This window comes from Hylobates moloch, unplaced genomic scaffold (assembly GCF_009828535.3).
Source record: "Hylobates moloch isolate HMO894 unplaced genomic scaffold, HMol_V3 SCAFFOLD_9, whole genome shotgun sequence".
NCBI lineage: Eukaryota > Metazoa > Chordata > Mammalia > Primates > Hylobatidae > Hylobates > Hylobates moloch.
The window spans coordinates 5,893,203-5,910,378 of record NW_026652284.1 but is presented as its reverse complement, the minus strand read 5'-3'; the positions used below and the strand labels follow the sequence as shown (position 1 = coordinate 5,910,378).

The 17,176-nt window shown below is 48.8% G+C and overlaps 2 protein-coding genes and 1 non-coding gene across 5 annotated transcripts in view; 1 reads left to right on the top strand and 2 right to left on the bottom strand.

Annotated features, from left to right (window-relative positions):
- TAS1R1 (taste 1 receptor member 1) overlaps nt 1-2,597 on the bottom strand; it is a 25,609-nt gene extending 23,012 nt beyond the window's left edge. The window contains exon 1 of the mRNA XM_032758757.2: nt 2,407-2,597. Coding sequence (XP_032614648.1) covers nt 2,407-2,597 — 191 coding nt within the window. The remainder of the gene's footprint in view (nt 1-2,406) is intronic.
- Nucleotides 2,598-3,462: 865 nt separating this feature from the next.
- Nucleotides 3,463-17,176, top strand: part of NOL9 (nucleolar protein 9) — a 239,836-nt gene continuing 226,122 nt past the window's right edge. For 2 of the 3 annotated variants that reach the window (XM_058444175.1, XM_032758756.2), the window contains exons 1-6: nt 3,463-3,864; nt 7,535-7,754; nt 8,472-8,599; nt 12,955-13,090; nt 13,213-13,309; nt 16,167-16,264. In XM_058444175.1, coding sequence (XP_058300158.1) covers nt 3,469-3,864; nt 7,535-7,754; nt 8,472-8,599; nt 12,955-13,090; nt 13,213-13,309; nt 16,167-16,264 — 1,075 coding nt within the window. In that variant the 5' untranslated portion in view covers nt 3,463-3,468. Of the gene's footprint in view, nt 3,865-6,887; nt 6,966-7,534; nt 7,755-8,471; nt 8,600-12,954; nt 13,091-13,212; nt 13,310-16,166; nt 16,265-17,176 lie in introns of those variants that run through there. The other variant, XM_058444176.1, reaches the window with a different exon arrangement.
- LOC116813969 (U6 spliceosomal RNA) lies at nt 16,973-17,084 on the bottom strand. Its single transcript, XR_004371081.1, has one exon. It is a non-coding gene; the product is annotated as a U6 spliceosomal RNA (small nuclear RNA).

The following is a 17,176-nucleotide window of genomic DNA, read 5'->3' as shown; positions in this document are numbered from 1 at the left end:
ATTCACCACCATGGCTCACGCCTGTAATCTTAGCACTTTGGGAGGCCTAGCACTGTGGGAGGACTGCTTGAGCTCAGGAATTTGAGACCAGCTTGGGCAATGTAGTGAGACTCTGTCTGTACAAAAAATTTAAAAAATTAGCTGTGAGTGATGGCATATGCCTGTAGTTTCAGCTAGTAAGGAGGCTAGGGCCTCACGGAGGCCCAAGCAAAGCTGCAGTGAGCTATGATGGTACCACTGGATTCCAGTATGAGCAAAAGAGGAAGACCCTGTCTCAGAAAAAACAAAACAAACAAAAAAAACTAACCATTACACCTGCTTAACCTTGTTTAATTAGTGCTTCTCACCAGGACACTTATGAATGTGTTGTGGGCCTATATGCCTTATCACCCCTACTTGGGGAACTCCTGTCTGGAGCCCAACATGAATGAGCCAGGGACAGGATTCAGCCCCGTTTAAAGAGCAGGCTAAGCCAGGTTCAGTGGCCCATGCCTGTAGTCTCAGCTACTCAGGAGGCTGAGGATGGAGGATTGCTTGATCCCAGGAGGTGGAGACTAGCCTGGACAACATAGTGAGATCCCAGCTCAAAAAAACATCTTTGTAATGGCTGGCACAGTGGCTCACCTAGAATCCCAATGCTGTGGGAGGCCCAGGCAGGAGAATCACTTGAGACCAGGAGTTTGAGACCAGGAGTTTGAGACCAGCCTGAGCAACACAGTGAGACCACCTTCTCCACAAAAAATTAAAAAATTAGCCAGGAGTGGTGGTGCATGCCTGTAGTCCCAGCTACTTGGGAGGCTGGGGCAGGAGAATCACTTGAGCTTCAGTGAGGCCCAAGTGAGGCTGCAGTGAGCTATGATTGCACCACTACACCCCAGCCTGGGGGAAAGAGCAAGACCTCATCTCTATAAATAAATAAATAAACAGATACATAAAGTGTGCTAGCCTGTTCCATTTTCCAGCCTCTTGCTTGTTAGAAGGTCTTCCATGGTTTCTACCACTTCTGTCCCGAGTCTGTCAAAGGAGGGTTCGTGCCTCCTGCCTGAGACAATTCTTCACGTATCTGAAGCCAGTTTTCATGTCTTCCCTCCTCCTGCTCTACCCAACCTCTCTTCCCAGCCCATTCTCTTTATCTCTTTATCCAGGTTTCTAGCTGTAGCCCTTCAAGTAGGTTGTCATACAGTAGATTTCCAGAAATTTCTTCCTGAGCCAACCATCTCATGTGCTTCATGGGTAGGACATCCTGCAGCCAAGCCTCGGCAGCATTCTTGGGCCTCTAGGTCTGTGACTTCCACAGTCTGCAAACAACTGTCTTCGTCTTTTTTTTTTTTTTTTTTTTTTTTTTTGAGATGGAGCCTTGCTCTGTCACTCGGGTTGGAATGCAATGGTGTGATCTTGGCTCACTGCAACCTCCACCTCCGGGTTCATGCGATTCTCCTGCCTCAGCCTCCCGAGTAGCTGGGATTATAGGCGCACACCACCACACCCGGCTAATTTGTTGTATTTTATGTAGAGATGGGGTTTCACTATGTTGGCCAGACTGGTCTCGAACTCCTGACCTGGTGATCCGCCCACCTCAGCCTCCCAAAGTGCTGGGATTACAGGCGTGAGCCACTGTGCTCGGCTGCAACTGTCTTCTTTAAAAGAAAAGCAGGCTGGGCACCTGAGGTCGGGAGTTCAAGACCAGCCTGACCAACATGGTGAAACCCCTGTCTCTACGAAAAATACAAAAATTAGCCGGGTATGGTGGCACACGCCTATAATTCCAGCTACTCCTGAGGCTAAGGCATAAGAATCACTTGAGCCCAGGAGGAGGATGTTGCAGTGAGTCAAGATTATGCCACTGCACTGCAGCCTGGATGATAGAGTGAGACTCCATCTCAAAAAGATAAATATATATATATAAATAAAAGAAAAGCAGTAGTTCCCATCTACCTAGATTGTTGACTTCACGATGGCACCAACCTAATTTATCTTTGTTAAGCTCCTAAAGTATCTAATGGGATGTGTCTTCCCTTCCCACCCCATGGAGAACCATGGAGAATCATACTGGTCAGCTGGGACTCTAGGGAGCTTTGAACATGGGTAGGAGTGGAAAGAAGACAGAAGAGGGAAAAGGCCACCCTTGCTTAAGCCTGGCCATCTAGGTACCGTACAAAGCCAAGAACCAATTTCAATGGAGTTGCAATACAACACATTCTAACAGCAAGAGTGAAATAACTGGAAACTGGCCGAAGTGTCTAGGAAGGTCTAGCCAGCACTTAGGTGGCAAGTGGATTGATGGACAAGGCCTGGGGACAGTTCAAGCGGCAAAGGCAGAGGCAAGGTCCTGGTTGAGGATGGCAGCCAGAGGGGCCCTATAGCCAGGGGTCCCACTAAGTGTGGCTCTGCTGACCCCTCACTCACCTGTCACACAGGGTCACCTCGGGTCTGTGCCTCACCTGCAGACGGCCAGAATGGAGAGGGAACAGGCCTGCCAGGAGGTAATCTCCGGGGAGGGTGAAGTCAGGAGATGACTCCGTGCTATGGCAGTCAAAGGCCCAGCACCAGGAAATGAGAAGTTGCAGGCCGACCAGGCGAGCTGTGCAGAGCAGCATGCTGGCCAGATGCCCGCGCCTGGCATGGCCAAGGAGTGGCCTCTAAGGAGGCCAGTTGCTTAAATAGAAGGCAGCTGCCGGATGCTTCCTAACTTCATGCCCCCAAAAGGGGTGGGACTGGAGCACAGTGGCTGAAGCAGGACTGTTTGCCATGACATTCCGGGCCTGCGGTCCCACTCAGGAACTGGGCAGGACGAAGGCACAGATGCAAACCAGGTGGCACCCAGTGACCCTTCCTCTGGACGGTTGTGGGTTCTGTCCACGCTCTGTGACTTCACCTGGCTTAGAAAAGGAGCTCTGGCATTCTGGGGCGAGGCGGGAGGCTGGAACACAACTTCTCCTGGTGTTGCGAGGTTTTAGAACTTTTTACCTGGGCCTCAGTTTACTAAATGAGACACAGCTTTGAGTCGACATCCCCCTGCCCCAGTCTCCAGTTTTCTGACATTAAGATTCTGAGGAAATTGTCATATACTTTCGCCTTGTTACCCAGGGTTGCTCACTTCGAGACAAATGCATGCAAACCGAAGGTATGCAAATAGACATGTTTTGTTTAAACTGCCAATCCTAAAGCTTTTTCTGCAGGAGAAAAAAAAAATCCCGGTGTTTTTCCGGAGAGGTGGCCCATGGCTGGTCGCCAGGTTTCTGGCTTTCTCTCGCCGGCCGGCTAGGGTAGGGAATTTGCATAATGTAAATAGAGTCCTCCGTGGAGCCCCTCGACCAGGCGGGCTGGAGCCTCCTAGTGTGCTTCCGGAGGTTGCCGGCAGAGGGCGCCGGGGGCTCCGAGGCCGCTCCTTTCGGCAGCTGGGCGGGCAGCGGGGCGGACCGACGGGATCTCGCGAGATTCTCGCGCGGTGGGCCCCGAGGATCCAGCATGGCGGACTCGGGGCTACTGCTAAAGCGGGGTGCCTGCCGTTCCACTTGGCTGCGGGCCCGCAAGGCCCGGCCCCAGCTCATCCTCAGCCGCCGGCCCCGCCGCCGGCTCGGGACCCTGCGCTGGTGCGGTCGGCGGCGCCTACGGCGGCGGTTACTGCAAGCCCAGGCGGCCGGCGTGGACTGGAGGGAGGGAGCCCGCCAGGTGTCGCGCGCGGCGGCGGCCCGGAGACCCAAGACCGCGACCCCCAGCCCGATCCCTAGCCCGACCCCGGCCTCCGAACCCGAATCCGAACTCGAACTCGAATCCGCCTCGAGTTGCCGCCGGCCTCTTCTCATCCCGCCGGTGCGGCCAGTGGGCCCCGGCCGCGCGTTGCTGCTGCTGCCGGTCGAGCAGGTAGGTGGGGGGCGCCAGCAGTAGTCCCCGAAGGCAGGGAGGGCTGGAGAGGCAGCCCCGGGAGAGCTGCAGGGTAGGAGAGGACCGTGGTCTCCCGGGCCTGTTCTCTGGCTGCCAGTCGGATTCAAGTTCATCCTCTTGATGGTGGCAACTAGGCTCCCCTGAGCAGCAGGGTAACAGGTACCCTGCTAAGGGGTCCCTAGGCCTTGCGAGCTAAAGGGACTTTATTTTGTTTTCTTTTTTTTTTTTTTTTGAGACAGAGTCTCACTCTGTCCCCCAGGCTGGAGTGCAGTGGCGCAATCTCGGCTCACTGCAACCTCCGCATCCCGGGTTGAAGCGATTCCCCTGCCTCAGCCTCCCGAGTAGTTGGGACTACAGGCGCGTGCCACCTCGCCCGGCTATATTTTTTGTATTTTTAGTGGAAACGGGGTTTCACCCTGTTAGCCAGGATAGTCTCGATCTCCTGAGCTTGTGATCTACCCGCCTCGGCGTCCCAAAGTGCTGAGATTACAGGTGTGAACCACCGCACCTGGAACCCTGAAAGGGATTTTAATAGTTAAAAAAAAAAAAAAAAAAAAAAGATTGCAATTACTGAGAGCTCAGAAATTCCAGGATTTAAGTATTCCAAGTGTTTTAGGCTTTGAACCCATTTAAACATCCAGCTCTCTTTCGGAGTAGTTGTCTCTCTAAGTGTTTACAGACATAGAGACTGAGGTTGGGTAACTTACACAGTAGAGGGAGAGCTAGGAGTCGAACTCAGGCAGCCTGATTCTTAACGTGGACGCCATTCCTGGGAGATTCCCTGTCTAATGCAAGAGGGAAGACAAAACCCAGGAAGTTCTGGAAGAGACTTGGCAAGCTGTGGGTCTTTAAAAGGACAAAGTGGTAGAGTCTGTCTGAACCAGGAGCACAGAGCCGAGTTCACGTCACCATGCTCTCTCTGCAGCTGCCATGGGGTATGATCTTAGGTTAAAAATATAAAGTATGGGCCAGGCGCGGTGGCTCACGCCTGTAATACCGGCACTTTGGGAAGCCGAAGCTGGCAGATCACCTGAGGTCAGGAGTTCGAGACCAGCCTGACCAACATGGTGAAACCCCGTCTTTACTAAAAATACAAAAATTAGCTGGGCATGGTGGCATACGCCTGTAATCTCAGCTACTCAGGAGGCTGAGACAGGAGAATTGCTTGAACCCAGGAGCTGGAGGTTGCAGTGAGCCAAGATCATGCCATTGCACTCCAGCCTGGGCAACAGAGCGAGACTCCGTCTCAAAAAAAAAAAGAAAGGAAGAAAGGAAGGAGGGAAGGAGGAAGGGGAAAAGAAAGAAAGGAAAAGGAAAAGAGAGAGCTGGGCACAGTGGCTCACGCCTGTAATCCCAGCACTTTTGGAGGCCTAGGTGGGCGGATCACCTGAGGTCAGGAGTTTGGACCAGCCTGGCCAAAATGATGAAACCCTATCTCTACTAAAAATAGAAAAATTAGTGGGGCGTGGTGGCACTCGCCTGTAATCCCAGCTACTCTGGAGGCAGAGGCAGGAGAATTGCTTGAACCCGGGAGGCGGAGGTTGTGGTAAGCTGAAATTGCACCACTGCACTCTAGCCTGGGTGACAGAGCGAGACTGTTTCCAAATCTCTCCAAATATATATACATATATCACCTAAGGTCAGGAGTTCGAGACCAGCCTGGCCAACATGGTGAAACCCCGTCTCTACTAAAAAATAGAAAAATTAGCCGGGCATGGTGGTATGAGCCTGTAATCCCAGCCACTTGGGAGGCTGAGGCGTGAGAATCACTTGAACCTGGGAGACGGAGTTTGCAGTGAGCCAGGATTGCGCCACTGCACTCCAGCCTGGGCAACAGAACAAGACTCTGTCTCAAAAATAAATAAATGAATAAAGTATGTTATGGTCACCCAATACAATGTGATCTGTTACTTAGAAATCAGCTGCCTTTTTAAATTATTTTATTTTATTTCATTTTTCTTCAACTTTTAAGTTCCGGGGTACATATGCAGGATGTGCAGGTTTATTACGTAGTTAAATAGGTGCCTTGGTGGTTTGCTGCACAGATCAACATATTACCTACGTATTAAGCCCAGTATCCATTCTTCTTGATGCCCTTCCCCAGACCCCCACAGGCTCTAGTGTATGTTGTTACCCACCATGTATCCATGTGTTCTCATGGTTCAAATCCCACTATTAAGTGAGAACATGCCATATTTTGATTTTCTGTAATTTTTTTTTTTTTTTTGAGATGGAGTCTCACTCTGTTGCCCAGGCTGGAGTGCAGTGGCGCAATCTGGGCTCACTGCAAGCTCTGCCTCCCGGGTTCACGCCATCCTCCTGCCTCAGCCTCCCAAGTAGCTGGGACTATAGGTGCCCGCCACCACACCTGGCTAATTTTTTTGTATTTTTTTTAGTAGAGACGGGGTTTCACCGTGTTAGCCAGGATGGTCTCGATCTCCTGACCTCGTGATCCGCCCGCCTCGGCCTCCCAAAGTGCTGGGATTACAGGCGTGAGCCACCGCGCCCGGCTCGTTATTTGATTTTCTGTACCTGAATTAGTTCGCTGAGGATAACGGCTTCCAGCTCCATCCATGTCCCTGCAAAGGACATGATCTCATCCCTTTTTATGGCTGCAGCCTTTTAAATTTTTAAATCTTATTTAATTTTTATTTATTTTTTTATTTTTGGGACAGTATCACTGTCGCCCAGGCTGCAGTGTACTGGCATGATCTCAGCTCACTGCAGCCTTTGCCTCTGGGTTCAGGCGATTCTCATGCCTCAGCCTCTGGAGTAGCTGGGATTACAGGCACATGCCCAGCTAATTTTTGTAATTTTAGTAGAGATGGTGGTGGCGGGGGTGGGGGTGGGGTGCAGGGGGGTTTGCCACGTTGTCCAGGCTGGCTCAAACTCCTGGCCTCAAGTGATCCCCCCACCTCCTTCTCCCAGAGTTCCGGGATTACTGTCGTGAGCCACCGTGCCTGGCCCAGTATTTATTATTGATGGAGTGGAGTGGTGTAATTATGGTTCACTGCAGCCTCTACCTCCAAGACTCAAGCAGTCTACCCACCTCAGCCTCCCAAGTAGCTAGGACCACAGAGGTATGCCACTGCACCCTGCTAATTTTTAAATGTTTTGTAAGGAGAAGTCTCACTCTGTTGCCCAGGCTGATCTTGAACTTCTGGGCTCAAATGATCCTCCTGCCTCAGTTTCCCAAAGTGTTGGGATCACAAGTGTGAGCCACTGTGCCTGGCCTTACCTGCCTTCTGATGTGTGAATATCAAGTTAAGATTTTAGAATTTGGCCAGGTGCGGTGGCCCACGCCTGTAATCCCAGCACTTTGGGAGGCTGAGGTGGGTGGATCACCTGAGGTTGGGAGTTCGAGACCAGCCTGACCAACGTGGAGAAACCCTGTCTCTACTAAAAATACAAAATTAGCCGGGCATGGTGGCACATGCCTGTAATCCCAGCTACTCTGGAGGCTGAGGCAGGAGAATCGCTTGAACCTGGGAGGCGGAGGTTGCAGTGAGCTGAGATTGTGCCATTGCACTCCAGCCTGGGCAACAAGAGCGAAACTCCATCTCAAAAAAAAAAAAAAGGATTTTAGAATGTTTCAGTCATTAGTGACAACATCTGTAATGTTTGTTCTTCTGTTTTCTTTCCCTGCTAGGGTTTTACTTTTAGTGGGATCTGTCGTGTGACTTGCCTCTATGGCCAGGTGCAGGTATTTGGTTTTACCATCAGCCAAGGCCAGCCTGCCCAAGACATCTTCTCTGTGTATACCCACTCTTGCTTGAGTATCCATGCACTTCATTACTCGCTGCCTGAGAAAAGCAAGAAGGAACTGAAAAGGGAAGCCCGGAATTTGCTCAAATCTCATATTAACCTTGGTAATGAAAAGAACTGGGTAATTTACTGAGGGCCTACTGTAATAAGGCTAATTAATAATTTTTAGGGCCAGGCGCGGTGGCTCACGCCTGTAATCCCAGCACTTTGGGAGGCCGAGGCGGGCGGATCACGAGGTCAGGAGAGCGAGACCATCCTGGCTAACACGGTGAAACCCTGTCTCTACTAAAAATGCAAAAAATTAGCCGGGCGTGGTGGCAGGCACCCGTAGTCCCAGCTACTCGGGAGGCTGAGACAGGAGAATGGCGTGAACCCGGGAGGCAGAGCTTGCAGTGAGCCGAGATCACGCCACTGCACTCCAGCCTGGGCGACAGAGCGAGACTCCGTCTCAAAAAAAAAATTATTTTAGATGCTTACTATGGTCTAGACAGTGTGCTAAGGACTTTGCTGTATCTATATAAACCCTTACAAGGGTCCTGAGAGTGAAAATACTATTGTTATCACCATTTTACTGACAAGAAAAATTGTTCAAGGCCACAAAATTATTATGTGGCAAACCTCGATTGACTGCTCCTCCCAGATGTGTTCTTAGTATGCAGTATGGCCCCCTGAAAAAGGCTCTCAACCATAATTCCTACTCTCCTAAAGTTTATAGTTTAGCCGAGGAGATGGCAGTACTAAAGGATGTGGAATGTAATGAAGTTACTCCTTCTAAGGTGGTTTATTACTGCTTCTAAGGTGGTTTATTTTTCTCTTTACAGATGACAGGCGTTGGTCGATGCAGAATTTTTCTCCTCAGTGTTCCATTGTGTTGCTAGAACATCTGAAAACTGCCACTGTAAACTTCATAACCAGCTATCCGGGTTCATCCTACATTTTTGTGCAAGAGGTAGAACCCGTTTTCACTCAGAGTTTTGCTAATTACTTGCACCAAAACAGTGATATCAAATGACTATGTAGGATGCTATCTTGGAAGCAACAGTTTGTCTGTCTAGTGCTCTCAGTCCTACAGAATGTAATACCTGTATACGGAAACTATTATGGAAAGGTATATCGTGAAAAATGTTCATCCTGCCCTCCTTAGTTTCATTCCTCAGCCACCATTTTATATCGTAGTTGGTTAAGTGCTTTTTGGGTTTTTATTAACACCATGCTCCAGCCCTGCTTTTTTGGTTGGTTGGTTGGTTGGTTTGTTGGTTTTTTTGAGACCGAGTCTCACTCTGTCACTCAGGCTGGAGTGCAGTGGTGCGACCTCAACCTCACTGCAACCCCACCTCCCAGAGTCAAGCAATTCTCCTGCCTCAGCCTCCCGAGTAGCTGGGATTAAAGGTGCCTGCCACCATGCCCGGCTAATTTTTGTTATTTGTTTTTTGTTTTGAGATGGAGTCTCTCTCTGTTGCCAGGCTAGAGTGCAGTGGTGCGATCTCGGCTCACTGCACCCTCTGCCTCCCGGGTTCAAGTGATTCTTCTGCCTCAGCCTCCCAATTAGCTAGGACCACAGGTGCATGCCACCATGCCCAGCTAATTTTTTTGTTTTTAGTACAGACGGGGTTTCACCATGTCGGCCAGGTTGGTCTCGAACTCCTGACCTCAGGTGATCGGCCCACCTCTGCCTCCCAAAGTGCTGGGATTACAGGTGTGAGCCACCACACCTGGCCTTTTTTGGGGTTTTTAATGGTTGTCTTTATATTTCAGTTTATTGAGATAATATAAATTGTCTCTAAACTATTAATGAGTAGTTTAAATGTACTTACATTTTCTTTTATCTCTTTCCTTACCTCTAATTTTTAACGAGTCTTAATTTTTATTACTCAAAAAGGCTTCATTTTTTATTTAGCTTTGTGACTCTGTGCTTGTGCCTTCAACACTTTTACAATGATGTTCTCCTCCTCGAGAAGGAAAGCACGCTTGATCCTGTCCTGAACACGTTTAGCACGCATGTAACCACCATAGGCTCTGCTGACATGTTTTTTGCTTTGGACAATCTCTTAAGAACTTTAGGTCTTGGCGGGGCGTGGTGGCTCACGCCTGTAATCCCAGCACTTTGGGAAGCTGAGGTGGGTGGATCACTTCAGGTCAGGAGTTCAAGACCAGCCTGGCCAACATGGTGAAACCCCATCTCTACTAAAAATACAAAAAATTAGCCGGGCGTGGGGTGCGCACCTGTAATCCCAGTTACTCCAGAGGTGAGGCGGGAGAATCGCTGGAACCTTGGAGGCGGAGGTTGCAGTGAGCTGAGATTGCGCCACTGCACACCAGCCTGGGAGACAGAGTGAGAATCCGTCTCAAAAAAAAAAGAACTTTAGGTCTCATGGCACGGACCCCTCAAAGCCTGCCTGGACCACGCCAATGCAAATTTTGGTGTTTTCCCAACCTGCTTTGTACAGAGACAAACAATTTTATTACCAGGGATTCAGGACAGCCTAGTTTTGTTAGAGGCTGTATTGTAGGAAGCCTATGACGGTGTGTCAAATGCTGGACCATTCTCACTTCGTGTAGACAACATCCCTAGAAGAGAGCTTTTATTTTTATTTTTGAGATAAAGTCTCTGTTGCCCAGGCTGTAGCATGGTGGCAAGATCTCAGCTCACTGCAGCCTCAACCTTTCCGGGCTCAGGTGACCCTCCCACCAGAGCCTCTCAGTAGCTGGGATTACAGGTACACGCCATGGCTTCCGGCTAATTTTTGTAGTTTTTGTAGAGATAGGATTTTGCCATGTTGCCCAGGCTGGTCACGAACTCTTGGACTCAAGCAGTCCACCTGCTTCCAAAAGTGCTGCGATTACAGGTGTGAGCCACTGTGTCTGGCCTCACCTCTAAATTTTTACTGGCCGTATTATTAATTTCCTTAAGTTCTTTTTTTTTTTTTTTTCATTTCCTTAAGTTCTATTACTATAATTGTCTCCCATGGGCCAGTAGATGGAGTCTAATCTCCAGGACTGGCAGACAGACTGGATATGTGAGGGGTGAGGAAGAATCAAGGAATCACAGCAGGTTTTTGGCTTAACGACTGAGGTGCATGTAGTTGCCATTAACTGCGATGGGGTCACTGCAGGAGGAGTGGGTTTCCATTTGTTAACCTTGAGATGCCTGGTAGACATCAGCTGGACATGTCAAGTGGGCAGTTGAATTATGTGAGCCTGGAGTTCAGGGAAGAGTTTGGAGGTGTAAATATGGGAGCCTTTAGCAGAGAGGATACCAAGGCCACCAGATGCGATAATAATGCTGATGGAGTTGAATAGGTAGAAACAAGATGGTTCCAGCTCTGAGCCCTGGGGCACTCCAAGAAGAGGTCCAGGCAAAGATGAGGGAGCAGCAGATAGTCATTGGTTTTGGTGGAAAACCCAGTGTGTGATGTCCCGTAGGTCAGGAAGTCTTTAAACAAGAGTTAAGTGAACAGCGGTGGCGAAAGCTGCTGGTAGTCAGGTGAGACCTGAGAAAGCGCTGGCTGTACAGGCTGGGAAGTAGCCTGATTGGAATGGGGTCAAGAGCCTGGGCGGAGAGGGACTCATGGGCTTAGTAGTAAAGTATTTTGCTTTGGTAGAAGTTAGCTGTAAAGGGAAGAAAAGAAATGAAGCAGTAGTTGCAGGGATAAGTATGATCAGGAGAGTTTTGAAATTTTGTTAAGATGGATGAAAAAAACATGCTGGAACATGGCAGATGGGAATGATCCAGAGGAGAGGGGAGGTAACCATGCAGCAGTGAGAGGAGAGGCTGCTGGAACTATGTAAGTTGGCTACCAGGGATGGGTCCAGTTCTGGCATCATGTGGCCTTAGGAGCACAGCCAGGTCATTCATAGTGGCTGGAGGAAGTCCTTAGGAGAGGGCCCAGAGGAAGTAGAAGTTGTCCTCTGATTATTTCCTGCTGCACTGGGAAATGGAATCAAGGTCATCACTGTGTAGGAAGCAGATAGATATGAGGTGGGTGTGGGGAATTTGAAGTGAAAGGAGAGAGGAAATGAGAGCAGGACAGCGAAGGACTGTTGTGATTGCCTTTTAGTCCACTGCAGAGTCCAGTAGCTGGACCAGGACTTCAGAGGAGGAGATGGAATTGCCTGTTCTCAAGCCTTGGTTACTGAAAGTGAATGTTCCAGATGCCATGGGGCAGCCACATTATTTTTTCATTTATTTTCAGCTTTTTCTGTTTTTTTTTCTGGGACTTCATCACCACTGTTCATATTTCTTATGCCCTTTCTTGGATACTTCCCTCCCTATCCCACCCTCTGGATGTGTCAGTAGATTCTGGAGTTGTTTTTCACTTAAGGGAAATAATAGTTTTTCACTTAAGGGAGATAGTAAACTTGATTATCTAATTTTGTTAGATGTTCTTGTTTTGCCCTCAGTGATTGATAATTGCACACAGTGTAGAACGGTTGGTTCAAAAGACTTTTTTCTCAAATTGTTGAAGGCCTTGTGCTGTTGTTTTCTAGGATCCAGCATTGCCAATAGGAAGCCTCACACTAGGCTGCTTCTCTTTTTTTTTTTTTTTTTTTGAGACACAGACACAGTCTCGCTCTGTCGCCCAGGCTGGAGTGCAGTGCCACAATCTTGACTCACTGCAACCTCCACCTCCTGGGTTCAAGCAATTCTTGTGCTTCAGCCTCCCAAGTAGCTGGGATTACAGGTGTGCACCACTGCGCCCAGCCCGCTTCACATTTCTTCATGGTATCTTTATTTTCAGTGTTGATGAATTGCAAGAGGATGTGCTCATGGGCGGGGCCCTTCTTTCATCCTCTTCTGTGGTGAGCTGGTTCCAACTCAGCCTTACCTGCCTCCGCAAGGGCCTACTCTTCCTTTCCTTGGGTTGCTTTCCCAGTCTTCTGGACTTCACAGACCTGTCTTCTCCCTCCTTTCAACTCTGTTTGCATATGTTCTGTCTGTGTGTTTTTGCTTTATGTTTTCAGAGGTTGTCTTGACTTGATTCTACATCACTCACCTGGTCTAGAGCCAGGGCCTCCTGCTGAATGTTTCCTGTGCAGTCATGTCTTACCAGGCATTTTCTTTTTCTCTGGAGTCTCCTGCGGAGGCAATGGCAGCTGGGGAGAAAGCAGAAACTGAAAATAGACGTGGATAACTTCAGGAATAGAGTTGGCAACACTTGTTGATGGGTTGGATTTTGGAGCAGGAGACAAAGGGAGGAAACAGTTTATCTTTTCTGGCTCACAACTGTGTGAGGCTTGATTAATTTAGTACTGAAGAAAAAAATGTGCATTTTTTCACCTTAAAGTTTAAATTGTTGATTTCAGAGTCCAGTTCCCCAGATTAAACCTGAATATTTAGCCTTGAGGTCTGTTGGCATCAGAAGAGAGAAAAAAAGGAAAGGCCTTCAGTTAACTGAGAGTACCCTTTCAGCCCTGGAAGAGTTAGTCAATGTTTCCTGTGGTGAGTAATACACACTGATCACCCTGAGTGTCTGTCCACCAAACCCCTAGAGGATTATTAGTCACAATTCGAGTCCAAGGAAGACGGCTAATTCTAGCGATCAATGTTTGTTTCCCCTTCAGAAGAAGTAGATGGCTGCCCTGTCATTCTGGTTTGTGGATCTCAGGATGTTGGAAAGTCAACATTTAATAGATACCTGATTAACCAGTTGTTAAATAGGTAAGAGTGCTTTTCTTATGGCTTTGACACATTGCTAGGTTTTTGTCATGAAGTGGGATTTTTGATTTGGAGGGAGTGCTTCTTGGCTTGTAGCTAGAGATTACATACAGGTCTAAAGCTGCCCAGCTGAAGCATCTGGTCCTCACTACCGTCTGCTTTGCAGTGTGTGACAATGCTCTAGCATGGGCTGACTTTGCCTTACCTGCAGGCAGAATTCCAGGAGGAGACACTTGGTCTCAGAGTCTGTATTTATAAGTTCTGGTGTGTGTGTGTGTGTTTTCAGACAGGGTCTCCCTCAGGCTGGAGTGCAGTGGCACAGTCGTACCTCATAGTCTTGAACTCCTGGGCTCAAGCGATCCTTCTGCCTCAGCCTCCTGAGCAGCTGAGACTACTGCCATGGGCCACCATGCCTGGCTAATTTTTTTTTTTTTTTGTAGAGATGAGGTCTTGCTATGTTGCCCAGTCTGGTCTCAAACTCCTGGGAATTTTCTTTTAATTTTTTTTTTTTTTTGAGACCAGGTCTGTGTTGCCCAGCAAAAAGTGTAGTGGCACAAACACGGCTTGCTGCAGCCTTGATGTCCTGGGTTCAAGCAGTTCTCCCACTTCAGCCTCCCAAGTAGCAGGGACCACGGTAGCGCACCGCCACACCTGGCTAGTTGTTTGTTTTTGAGACAGAGTTTTGCTCTTGTCACCCAGGCTGGAGTGCAATGGTGTGTTCTCTGCTCACTGCAACCTCCACCTCCCAGGTTCAAGTGATTCTCCTACCTCAGCCTCCCGAGTAGCTGGGATTACAGGCGTGCACCACCACACCTGGCTAATTTTTGTATTTTTAGTAGAGACAAGGTTCCACCATGTTGGTTAGGCTGGTCTCGAAATCCTGACCTCAGGTTATCTGCCCACCTCAGCCTCCCAAAGTGCTAGGATTACAGGCGTGAGCCACCATGCCCAGCCTCTGGCTAGTTTTTTTGTTTGTTCTGCTTTTGTAGACAGAGGATCTTGCCATGTTGCCGACGCTGGTCTTGAACTCCTGGGCTCAAGGATTCCTCCTACCTTGGCCTCACAAAGTGCTGAGATTACAGATGTAAGCCACCATGCCAGATCTGAAATTTTACCTTTAAAACAACAACAGAGGTGGGTTATGGTGGCTTACATCTGCAGTCACAGGACTTTGGGAGGCCAAAGTGGGAGGCTGGCTTGAGCCAAGGAGTTCGAGTCTACAGTGAGCTATGTCACACCACTGCATTCCAGCCTGGGCAACAGAGTGACACTATGTCTCAAAATAAATAAATAAATGAAGGCTGTAATCCTAAGCCTTTGGGGGGCTGAGACAGGCGGATCACGAGGTCAGGAGATCGAGGCCATCCTGGCTAACGGGGAAACCCTGTCTCTACTAAAAATACAAAAAATTGCCAGGTGTGCTGGTGGGCGCCTGTAGTCCCAGCTACTCGGGAGGCTGAGGCAGGAGAATGGCATGAACCCGGGAGGAGGAGCTTGCAGTGAGCCAAGACGGTGCCACTGCACTCCAGCCTGGGTGACAGAGCGAGACTGTCTCAAAAAAAAAAAAAAGAAAAAGAAAAAAAGGCTGGGCACCGTGGCTTCTGCCTATAATCCCAGCACTTTGGGAAGCTGAGGTAGGAGGATTGCGTGACCCTAAGAGTTTCGGACCAGCCTGGGCAATGTAATGAGACCCTGTCTCTACAAAAAATTTAGAAATTAGTCGGGCATGGTGGCATGTGCCTGTGGTCCCAGCTACTTGGGAGGCTAAGGAGGGAATATTGCTTGAGCCCAGGAGATCGAGGCTGCAGTGAGTTCTGATCACTGCACTCCAGCCTGGGTGACTCGGTGACACCTTGTCTCAAGAAAAAATAAACTTATATGAAAGATGGCCGAGTGTGGTAGCTCATGCCTGTAATCCCAGCACTTTGGGAGGCCGAGGCAGGTGGATTACTTGAGTTCAGGAGTTCAAGACCAGCCTGGCCAACATGGTGAAACCCCGTCTCTGCTAAAAATACAAAAATTAGCCGGGCGCGGTGGCTCACGCCTGTAATCCCAGCACTTTGGGAAGCTGAGGCAGGTGGATCACGAGGTCAGGAGATCGAGACCATCCTGGCTAACACGGTGAAACCCCGTCTCTACTAAAAATAGAAAAAATTAGCCGGGTGTGGTGGCACATGCCTGTAATCCCAGCTACTTGGGAGGCTGAGGCAGGAGAATTGCTCAAGCCTGGGAGACGGAGGTTATAGTGAGCCAAGATCACGCCACTGCACTCCAACCTGGGCGACAGAGCGAGACTCCGTCTCAAAAAAAAAAAAAAAAAAAAATTCGGCAGGGCGCGGTGGCTCATGCCTATAATCCCAGCACTTTGGGGGACCGAGGTGGGCAGATCACGAGGTGAGGAGATCAAGACCATCCTGGCTAACATGGTGAAACCCCATCTCTACTAAAAATACAAAAATTAGCCGGGCGTGGTGGCAGGTGCCTGTAGTCCCAGCTACTTGGGAGGCTGAGGCAGGAGAATGGCGTGAACCCGGGAGGTGGAGCTTGCAGTGAGCTGAGATTGCGCCACTGCACTCCAGCCTGGGCAACACAGTGAGACTCCATCGCAAAAAAAAAAAAAAAAAATCTGAAAGAGCAAGTTGTATCCATGTTACAAATGGACATTGTGACCACGCCTGCACCGCATTTCTCTGGACTCGTTTTTAAACAGCGGTTGTCATCTTGAGACTTCACTTCTAAAGTGCTGTGTGTGGTGGATTATGCCTGTGCGTCACATGAAATCTTTACTGTCTGATTATCCTTTCTACCGAGTAAATCTAGTTAGGATTTTCTTTCTTTTTTCTTTTTTAAAAATTTGCAGTCTTCCCTGCGTTGACTATTTGGAATGTGATCTGGGACAGACAGAATTTACCCCTCCTGGTTGCATTTCTTTGCTTAATATTACAGAACCAGTTCTGGGTATGTATTACGTATTTCTCGAATGTCTTGGTTTTATGAAAGTCGTATGTGATGATGCTTACAAAAACTCAGAAATAGAAGAGTATAAAATATTAAAAGTGAACATGCGCCTATCAAACTCAACTATCTAAACCAAGAAATTAATACTGAATCAGTACTGTTAATCAGGCTGCCTGTAGTGGCTCACACTTGTAATCCCAGCACTTTGGGAGGCTGAGACTGGTGGATCACCTGAAGTAGGGAGTTCAAGACAAGCCTGGCCAACATGGGGAAACCCCGTCTCTACTACAAATGCAAAAATTAGCTGGGCATAGTGGTGCATGCCCGTAGTCCCAGCTACTCGGGAGGCTGAAGCAGGAGAATTGCTTGACCGGTAGATGGAGGTTGCAATGAGCTGAGGTCAAGCCACTGACTCCAGCCTGAGTGACAGCAAGTCTCCGTCTCAAAACGCAAAAAAACAAAAATTAGCTGGGTTTGGTGGCACGTGCCTATAGTCCCAGCTACTTGGGAGGCTAAGGCAGGAGAATCGCATGAACCCAGGAAGTGGAGGTTGCAGTGAGCCAAGATCATGCCACTGCACTCCAACCTGGGCAACAGAGCGAGATTCTATCTCAAAAAATAAAAATAAAAGCTGTTCACCAGTCTACAGATTTTACTGAAAATTCACCAGTTATCCTAATGTCCTTTATCTGCTTCAGAACTTAACCCACAATTCTACATCGCTTTGAAAAAAATAATGTGTTACCCTTGTGCAGGGCCCATTGCCAGTCTTCTCTGTATCATTCCAGTTTTTTAGTGTATGTGCTGCTGGAGTAAGCACCACTTTGCTTGCTTTTTTTTTTTTAAGATGGAGTCTTGCTCTGTCACCCAGGCAGGCTGGAGTGCAGTGGCGTGATCTGTGCTCACTGTAAC